Here is a 10706-nt window from a genome sequence, read left to right as displayed (position 1 = left end):
GTGGAGTCTCCTACTCTGGAGGTCTTCAAAACCCGCCTGGATGCCACCCTGTGCCACATGCTVTAGGTGTGCCTGCTTGAGCAGGAAGGTTGGACTAGATGATCTGTAGAGGTCCCTTCCAACCTTAAATATTCTGAAATATTCTGAAATAATATTCAAGTGGGATCTACCCAAAGCCATATTTAATTCTTCTACCTAGCACAGTAAACAATAGAGATACTAGTGTAACAGTTTTCCCTTAAGGCTCAACGGACTATTTTAATCAGTTCTCAGGGAGTTATTAAGAAAAGGAAGTTAATTGATGCTAAACAGCAATCCACATAGGTGACATATGATGGATAATTTTATGGGGACCATAAATGGACTATTCCGCATGGGTGGGACAGAACATTTTGAGGAAGGTTGTCTCAGAATCACCTCTGCACTGTAACCAAGTAGGATTCTGCAATTCTCAAGCATTCATATTCCTAGTAAATCCCAAGGGTATCTGAGATATACAGACACGGACACGCTGGTGTTCTTGTCCTCTGATGTCCCCACCCAGAGGTGAGCGCCTTTTTGAAGACATTATCTACACAAGCACTTCCATCCCCTGTGTTCACTGTCATGATCCATAATCATTTGTAGAAATGGCCAAGACAAAGTCAATAGCACATCTAAAGTCAATAAATAAACCCTTCTGAGTCCTTTAATGGAAAATATTTACTTTTGAGATTATCAGAGACCAAAAATCTGGCTGAGGAGCTACCAATAGGAACGAGGCATTATTTATTTTCACTAAAGCCCTGTAGAAATGYCGTGCTTTCTCCCTAGAACTGTACACTCTTCCCACCTGCAGTCTGGAAAGCAAGACCGCATCCAGCAAATGCTGAACACAGGCCAAGCCTGTATTCTGAAGGTTGTCACAGTTTGCCAAAGTTGATTCTTTTCTTAGTATCTTAGAGATAAAATAATTAGATCCACCCAATTAGGTGCAATGTGGTGTGCAACACTTGATAAATAGACTGAATTTCTATACTGAGGCAGAAAGTGCATGTTCTAAGTTCTTGTGATGGACAGCACACCACGATCCCCACTACCTAGTGGGTAGTAATCACTACTAATCAGTAACGATGACCAGTAATCAGTTACCATTGGGGTAGGTAAACCTACTGATAGGTTTACAGAGGAAAAACACAGCAGCAGCTCTGTGGGATGAGAGATGCATGAGCACGTTGAGAGAGAGTGGCAATAACTACCAAGTCCATCACACCGTGAGTCAGCTTCCCAGAAAAACGGCCCAGTTGCTGAGTGAACGGAGATTCACCAATGAATCTGTCAGGACACCACATAAAAATTTTAGCACTTAGTAATTTTCCTCCTCATCTGTCCAAATTGGGGGCAAATCCATTCTTCCATCAGGGGTGTCTAGGCCGTGTTTTATTATAACAAGGAATCCCCTCAAGAGGGGAAGCCAGATTCCTTTGGTTTCAAGGCTGATGTACTAAGCTGGGTTTTTTGAGGCCTAGTAGCAAAGGCTGCTGCTGTGGGCACCAAAAGTCTGTCTTTTCTTCCATCCTGCCAGCTAATTTTTACAAAACCTCCAGAACTTAACAAAACTTCTATCATTCAGTCAAATTAGGTTGAAAGTGGCCAAGAAAACTAGGTTTCTCAAAGAAATGAATCAACAAAGCAGATAACAAATTGTCCTTTTCTTCATTCTCACAGTTGCTCCAATCCATTCCGGTCGGAGTTAGTCAGGTATATGGCTGTGATAACCCCTGGACCGGGGGAATTTTCCTGGTTGCTCTATTTATCTCCTCTCCACTCATTTGTCTGCACGCGGCAATTGGATCAGCAGTGGGGATGCTGGCAGGTAAAGATTTGATTTCTGTCACCGATTTATACAGAAGCACAGCAAATAGAAGAACTCAAGTGCCTGGAACATTTACAGTCACAAATGTTTTTTCCATTGGAAAATGACGGCTTGAAAAAGGATATAGACTTCTGTCTTAAAAATTCTTTTGATTGACTTCCCAATTTTCTTAACTCATTTTACAGCACTGGAAATGCTGGGAAGAGAGAAATATATTTTTGTTTGAAATGAATTTTTATCGTGAAATATTTCATTTCTGGACACATCCTGATGCTTTTAGGAGCAGTTTAATAAAGAACATGGCCATGAGCCTGAATGTGCCGGCCTCACGGATGCATTTACAGTTCAAATGTATCCTCGTTCACCCATATATCTTCCCCTGAAATCACAGGGCCAAATTCAGCTCAGCCACACCAGGTAAAGTCCACAGTGATTGCATTAGATTAACATGGCTTTAGTCTTAGATTGTAACAACATGTCTACAAATAGGAACTTGGCCTACACAGGCAAGCTTAAGCCATGGGAAACCGGGAATAACTCCATTTCTAAGCTGCTTTTATTGATTTGACCACGGAATCTTTGCCTTATTTTACAGCCCTGAGCTTAGCAACACCTTTTAGCAAAATCTACTCTGGCTTGTGGAATTACAACAGTTCCCTCTCCTGCATTGCAATCGGGGGCATGTTCTACGCATTCACCTGGCAGACACATTTGCTGGCAATTGCTTGYGGTACGTACGCTGTGGATTTTCACTACTGCTCTATTTCCTTCTGAAGATACAAAAGGCACTTGTTGTAGGGGTGGGCTGGAGCCAGACGGGTCACATCTACACCAACAGATGGACAAAGGTGTGATGGACAAATGATTGAGGTGGATGTTGAGCTACTGCTATATCACATCCTCACAAAATAAAAACTGCAATTGCCTTCAGACAAAAATTACGTTCAAAACACAAGAAATGATCAATTAACTAAGCTCTTTGAAATCAGATGCTTCTTTCTGAAGTATTGAATGGGTTCATTAGGTGTTGCTGGATGCATCGTGTTGGTCTTTCTCAATGAAGAAATATTCTCAGATTCCTTCTTTGGAGAAGGGCATATCTAACCCTTGAGAAAACTGGAGCTCGAGATCAGCCTGCACTCAAAATTAGACAGTACAATTTCCTACCTCTACTGAAATGGATACCAGAGGCATGAGTTAGGCACCACAGAATGATTGAAGAATTATTTATAAGGCAATTCCATATGAAATTTCAATATCAGAGAGAGCTGGGACTGAAAGTATTGCTCATTCAGTGTGCATATAAAAAAGATTTAGCTTCGTATCTCATTGACCCACCTCCTAGCCCTGGAGGCAGGATAAATGTGGGTGGAAGGGTTATTTCCCTATTTAACCCCATCCATCAAGCTACATACTTTCCACACCAGCATATGTTTCAAAAGCCTGTTCCTACAGTCACAATTTCCTTTACTCCACCTCTTTTTTTGCTTTACCCTTTCCGTGGGCTCCAGGTTGAAGGGGACACTCTGTGCAAAGGCAGGTTGTGAGAGGCGGCTACCCAGAGAGTTTTGTAAATACTAATTAGGCAGTTATGTGAGGCATCATGAGAGCTTGCTCAAGATGCTTGTCCTTTCTGGCTCCTCAGTGCTATGAGCAACTGAACTCACTAGGAATTGTATTTCTTTTTACAGCACTCTTTAGTGCCTACATGGGAGCAACACTCACTAACATGTTGGCTGTGGTAAGTAGTTTATTAGCTTCGTACAACATAGTAGGATGGTCTTGTTTCCAAACACAAATTTAAATGCTTTGCATGTGTTCCTGACTCGTAAGGCAAAAGACTGAGACTTGGAGAACAATTTGGACAAAAGCAGAAGAGATCCAGAAGAGGGACGCAGTGTGCTCAGAGGGTTGTTTGGGTCCGCGCTGACTGAACAGGTCACTTGCAATAATTATTTACCACTTTTCATTCTTGGAGTTCACATGAACTTCCACAGATTGGCCTTAACGCCCTCAAAATAGCTACGTGGCCATACTTTGTGCCTGAAGTAACTGAGAAAGGGACCTGCCATGYGTGTGAGCAAACCTTGAGTTTGTTTCTGTTGCACCCCAGTGCCAAAAGGCAGTCAGTGCAAGAGCCTGTGGTAAAGCTGAATGTATCYGGTACTCCCTCCTATTTCATCTCCATCCAAAATCACAGAAGATGCTTAAAGAGAAGGCAGTTCTTTCATCAGAGCTGACAGACACTATAGGTTAACATACAGTGTTTAGGTCTCATTAAGAAATCCTGCCTCCCTGGGAAGATGCTCCATGCAAAACCAACTCAAGGCTTCCGTGAGAAACTCGTTCCAAGCTAAGGTTTGTTCAAGGGCTGAGAGGTCAAATGGAAGAAAGTCCCATATTACATACAGTTTTCTTTATTTTCTTTTCCAGTTTGGGTTGCCATCAGGAACCTGGTCTTTTTGCTTGTCTGCACTGACATTTCTGTTAATAACCACAAACAACTTGGCCATCTACAAGCTACCCCTCTCCAAGGTCACCTATCCAGAAGCCAACCGAGCTTATTACCTGAAGGTGACGAAACATCAGAAGTCCTCCTGCGAGGTATAAAGACTCAAGGACAGAGACAATTTGCAGGKTATAAGGCAAAAGCAGAAGGTAATTCCCCCAAAAAATGTGATTTATGTGCTACAAAGCCAAAAGACAAAAAAAAATCACCGCTTTAGGAGTGAAGAGACTTTTTCCTCAATATTTCTTAGTTCCATCCTGTTTAGACAGAATTGTGCAGTGTTGGAAAAACCCCTCCCAAGACCAATTTGGAATGATTTAAGAGCATATATGCTTCAAAGGACACTTGAAAATGCAGGTCACATCAATCACGTAAAGCAATGAAGAACAAAACATACCTTGGTATCTGATGAGACTCCTAATTTATGGTTATATCCAGCTTACCACAGCATTAGGGTATATCTGAGAGAGCTTCATAGTAGCAGAGAACTGGAAAAAAAAGAGTCCATTTTTTTAAACTAGAAAATAGGTGATGGGGAAATCTACCTGAAGGTGCTCTCCAGCCTAGCACAGACAGCAGCCCATTAATAACCACTGTGCACAGGATGGACATGGATAAATTACAGGCAGTGTTGCTAATATGTGCCAGACTTGTGGTAAAAATCACAATAATTGGGGTGTTTGTAAAGCCTTAGCTTTTGGATGTTTTAGTTTGCACTACTCTTAACATTTCTTAAAAAAATATCAGACTCACCCAGCTGCCRAGAAAAGTCTGTAAGTCTGTCTTCAAAGAGAATATTTTTCTTGAAAAAGGAAGAAGAACAAAACAAAACAAGATTTTCTGTTAAGCTCATACTGTTTTTTGCAGATCTAGTCATGGGTTGCAAAAGGAGGGGTCAACAGCAAAGTCATTGTTGGGCCATCCCTATATAATGAAATGTCTCCTTTCCGTCTGTGTCATAAATAGAATTATTTTGAACTGATCTCCTTGAGCTCCTATCCTAAACTTTCCTCCAACAACCTCTAACTAYCAGGCAGGACATGTGCATGTCCCAGGCTGTTGCTGAAGTCGCTGCTCTGCTATTTCCCCTCTGCACTGGCATCGGAAAGGGGTGGCAACAGCCTGGTGGATTGTAAGATAAATGACCAGCATCTCTTGCCAACTCCAGCCCTGGAGAACATCACGGCAGCAAATGAGGGTAGGTGGGCTCTGGAGCAGACAAGTGATGTGCCATCCTGCCATGGACTCCTAGGGTCTGGAGACAGCAAAGGAAGAAGTTGACTTTGCACCTCACAAACAGGCTCTGGTGGGTACTTCAATGGCTGCTGTATCTCAGCCACCTTTCTACTTGACTCATCAYRATGAGTCAAGCCCATGAGCCTGCTCTTCCTAGCCTGTGAGCCTGCTTTGTCACCATGCTCCCTTCCCTAAATCCCAAATAAATTTAAGACCGGCAATAAGGAAGCTGACCGTTCCAGGTAACAAGCTACAAMAGGGCATGCAAAGAACTTCAAGAAATAATGCTCAGTGAGTGCTCAGAAGCTGATCTGGGTTTCTGTGAAATGCATATGGGTTGCTGAAACTAGATACACAGCAGAAACAGAGAGAGGAGTCACCAATCCCGAGAAAATATGAGCTAGGTTCCGACTTCTTCACCACAGATCCTTTCCTTCACACCCTGGTCCTTCACTTGGCATTAGTCTGCATGCAGTTAAGCTGCTGGTGGGAAAGTGAATCAAAATCTGCTCCTCTTGTGGCAGAGTAAATAAAAATTAGATTGTGAATACAGCAGCTGATATATGAGGCTCRGAAAGGAAAATGTCTTTTATAAATACTAAAAAGATCCGAGTGAAAAATATTGGAGATGAACTGCTGGCAATATTTTCTGGTGAAGAGTTAGGTTTTCAAATGACAGGTGTTTTTTTATGAATGTCACTTCAGAGATGGCTTTTAAGATGTACCATTTGCTATGTTTTCCTTGATATATATCTACATAACATTTTGTGGCATTAATTAAAAAGAAATACTCATAGATCATTGAGTTTGATGTAGGTTTTCCTCTATTTTTCATTGCTGAGCTTGCAAAGACAGGTAGCTCTTAAATTACATCAAACAGTCTAGAGGATATTGTAAAATAAAATTATGAAATCAGCGGTGGGAGTCRGAGGTTCCAGGTATTTGGAAAACTTCCATGCTTTATATTTAAGGCATTTGGCTGCATGAATAACTTCTTAAATACACAAGTGTGAAGTCTGCTTCTGTAACAGGAGGCAGAGGTAGCTGACGGCATGGAGTTGTGCCTACAAAAGTACAGTCAAGGCTGAAAAACTCCATGTGAGCAGGACATAAGAAGTTGATCCCATTCCTAGGAATGTCACTGGACCCCTAGACCGGGATGGGTTCTAGATAGGAGTCAAATTCCCACGGAAAGGGAGAGCTTTCGGAGTCTAAACTGAGATCTCCCTTGCAAGGGACTCACGCCCCAGAGAGAGGGGCCAAGGCTAAYGCAAGAGGCTAAAGGCAAAGGCCAAGTTTCATTCGTATGTCAAAATCTGTGCTCTCCTATAGAGTACACACTTTATGACCAGCGTAAATCTGCACATTTTCTTTGGCTGGTGCTATTTCAGGTTGCTGTTGCTGAGCAACAGGCCCATTTTAGCAGTGCTGTAGGGGAACAAGGCATTAAGAGGAGGGAAACGACGACGGAGCAAGGCCACGTCTCAGGTGGACGTTGCACCTCAGCCTGGATTTAATTCCTCATTCATCGCTATCCAGAGAAATCAAAGTCTTCCTGTAACCCTACGCAGAATAATATTTATTTGGTAACTTGTCACACACGTCACTCAGTCAGAATATGTGTATTGTGCTTTTTCCCAATATCACTCCTAACAGTCTTTTCTTAGAGGCTTAATTTATCTTATTATTGAAACTATTCTGTAACTTTATTTTTCTTTATATCAAATAAATACTATTCCGAGTTCACATATCACTGGTGTTTTCAAGAGCTCTTTTTGCATCCTTGGTTTTGACACATAAACAAAAACTAAATCAGAACCACAACAAGACATTTTTGTGGGACAGGAGTTTTTGAGTCTCTTTTCTGGACTACTTTTTTCCCAGTGTAAGCATCACATAGTGAAAAAAAAATCCCACAGCATTAAACATCTTTAATGCAGAGCCACTTAAAACTCTGGCATCTGCTTGGAAAAAATATATATAATATTATGCAAAAGTCAAATGAACTCTCTCATTGTAATTCCCCAAGTCAGACTCTTTGCTTCTATGTCTAATGTATATTATAGTTTCCAAGACTCCCAGCTCCATGTAAAATAACTCTGTGCCAACCTCCACTGTCAGACTGTGTGTCTCCTGCCACCCAACACTCACTGCTCTGGTTGGGTTCCCKACTAGTCCCAGCTGTGGCCAAACACCTTTGTGTTGCAGAGGGTCCTCTTCTCTCTGCCTTGGGAGACCTTGGGACATGGTGGCATTTGAACCSCAGAGCTATTCACTGAAGATTCAGCCTGCTTGTCCCGGTGGAGAAGGTTTTGTGTCTTGAAGGAGTGGGGGAGATGGAGGAGAGGGGCGTCACAAACAAAAGAAACTCAACAACATYAATAGGGAGCCAAGCAAGGACTAGCAGCTCACGGTAGACAGAACTTGTTCTTCTGCTCCTGTCACAACAGCATAGCCCAAGGGTGATTTGCCAAGGTAGGACCAGGACCCTGGAATTACAAGTGCCTGCTGCAGCACAATRTTATTTGTATACTGGGGACATGTAACAATCTCCTTTACCTGACTCTCCTGGATTATAAGTTTTCCTGTTTTGTGCTTTTACCATGCTGTACCTGAAATACAACCTGTATAAAGAACACTTGAGTTGATAATTATCTTTTGAGTAGTCTTTTGAATCTTGACATTCAATACAAAGGATAAATTAAAATCACAAAATCACATGCTAGCCACAACTACRAATAATTCCCATACTAAAAAAAAGCCCAAGGATGGGGATAAGTATTCAGAGGAAATACTTGAATAGACCTCCTTTCCTTAGAGTCCAAGCATGCTAAAGGCTAGTATTGCAAGAGAAATACTAGTCACAAATAAACACCTTTCTGAAGCTTTCTTTTTCTAGTTCTCAAATGTTTGATGAGGAGAGAGTATAAATTGCAAAGTGAAAACATGCCAATGACTTGAGAACCTCACTTTGCTTATTTTCAAAGGCATAGATAGCCCAAAGTAATTAAGCTACCATACAACAAACAGAAATGTTTAAGCAGCAATTGGAAGCCTTGATTCTTCACGGATCTGGGCCAAAAGATTTGGCTTAGGTTCCCAAAGACCAGTATGTCAGTACTGGTAAACGGAAAAGGTTGGGAGCTGGCACACACATCATCACTGCTGAACTGCTACCACGTACCCTGCCACAGCCTCAGCTTTGGTTAACCAGTATCTCCACATCTCCTGGATGCGGCTCAGCAAGCAGCATGGACCTCTCTTATCTGGCCAGCACATCCTAAACCACCCAACATACACAACACTGMAAACGAGCTCTCTGGGTTAAATCTCTGAATGGGGTCTGGTGGTCAAATCTCTGGTTGAGACCTCCCAACTGACGATGAGGACTTGCTATCCCTTTTCAAGGATGAGTAAAACAGTTTTGTTTCACAACATTCCTGCAGTTTTCATCAACAAAAGACCCTTCATGCCTTTGCTAGCTGTACAAGTCCTCATGGGCCCATACAGACTGCAAGGACAATCCTGGGGCAGTAAGACTGCATCTGAGACAGATGAAATCCTGCTCAGAATCCCCATATTCCAACCTCCTCTATGGAGAGCTGCAGCTTGAAAGCTATTCCTAAATGCAGCCCTTATTTAACCACCATTAGAAGTCCTTACAAGAAATTCAAAGGCTTATAAGCGGGCAATGAACAAAATCAGTCCTGCAGTTAAACAAAAATACTCATGTAGGAAAAGGCAACTCRGTTGTACTTGCAGTACCTGAGCAATTGTTTCCACCTTTAGATCCATGAAGTCACTGGGAAGACCTTAGTGAAGAAAATAAAACCACATGTGCACTTGATTGCAAAAGTGGGGCTTTATATACAGACACTTTCAAGGAAAATCTGTATTTTCCTTTCTCTTGCCTCCCATAAAAAAATATAKAGAGATCAGAAAATGGATGGGAACCATGAGCTTGGATAACTGACAAGCTATTACAAACCTGCTTGCTTAGATTAAGCATTCTTGGATCAGGCATCTGTTTAATCAGGTAAGTCCAAGATCAGCAGGAGTTTGAGGATCAGATTTGTTAATCAGAATAAATAAAGAACTAATACTAGAAAAAGTGTGCTCCTGGCATTCCTGGTACTGGAAAAAAAAAAAGATTTTTTGAGGAGTGGAATTTTCCAGCAGACACTGCAAACAGTCGCAGCRCCTCGACCATAAACGAAGCTGACAACCTGCTATAAAACACGTTATAATGCATAGTTTTGGTGGGGGAGGATGTGATACTCCATAAAAAATCAGCCACTCTGGACTCCATTGCTGCACAAAGGATCTGCAGGAGATGAAGAAACCGTTCACATCAGGATCCTGCACTGAGAGCCCAGCACATACCACAGTGTGGGATGGCCCAACACTGGCGGTTTCAACTTTCTATATTCTGATACTGTCTCCTAACAACAGATTTTCTTTTTAATTTAAAAGACTAAAATTTAAACTATGACTTAAACTTAAACTAAGCCTAAAATAAAACTAAGACTTAAAATTTAATTTAAAAGACACTTCTTTGGTTTTAGGCTTTCCTCTCTGGTAAAGAGGTGACTCTAAGAACCTTATGCTGCCTTCCCTTTTGCTATTAGCTGATATTAGACATATAGGGAGTAGGATATTTGAAAAGATAACAAAACTTCAATAAGACTCCTTAGAAACAGAGGGAAATTACAAGCTGAGGTGAATAAAAATAACCTCCCAGGTTCCTTCCAGCACTAGCACTGCAAATTGGGCTGAAATTCACTCTCATGCATTGGGTGAGACCTTCTGCTGAATTGACACCGTAACATTCTACATTTTATTGCAGACAGAAATGTCTGTGAAAGGCACTACACATGGCAATCAAATTTATAGGGCAAGACAGTTATACACATCTACAAAAGATGAAAGAGAGGAGGAGAAGGAGGAGAAGGAGGAGAAGGAGAAGGAGGAGAAGGAGGAGAAGGAGGAGAAAGGAAGCAGATATAGACCTTGACTCCAGAAAAAAAGAAAAAGAGAGAAAATGGCTCAGAACACCAGAGAGCTATGAATTCAATAGTCTGACTATTGTCAAGGGTCTGCATGTAA

At 41.7% G+C, this 10706-nt stretch overlaps 1 protein-coding gene across 1 annotated transcript in view; it reads left to right on the top strand.

Moving 5' to 3' along the window:
* Window positions 1–4465, top strand: part of LOC112947000 (urea transporter 2-like) — an 8169-nt gene extending 3704 nt beyond the window's left edge. The window contains exons 5-8 of the mRNA XM_026039009.1: window positions 1708–1855; window positions 2451–2585; window positions 3547–3596; window positions 4289–4465. Of these exons, the coding sequence (XP_025894794.1) occupies window positions 1708–1855; window positions 2451–2585; window positions 3547–3596; window positions 4289–4465 (510 nt within the window). The remainder of the gene's footprint in view (window positions 1–1707; window positions 1856–2450; window positions 2586–3546; window positions 3597–4288) is intronic.
* The last annotated feature ends 6241 nt before the right edge of the window (window positions 4466–10706 follow it).

This window comes from Nothoprocta perdicaria, unplaced genomic scaffold, assembly GCF_003342845.1.
Source record: "Nothoprocta perdicaria isolate Ctin4 unplaced genomic scaffold, notPer1 scaffold_10, whole genome shotgun sequence".
Taxonomy (NCBI): Eukaryota; Metazoa; Chordata; class Aves; order Tinamiformes; family Tinamidae; genus Nothoprocta; species Nothoprocta perdicaria.
Note: the sequence above shows the minus strand (reverse complement) of the source record. Positions and strands in the feature narration are given on the sequence as shown.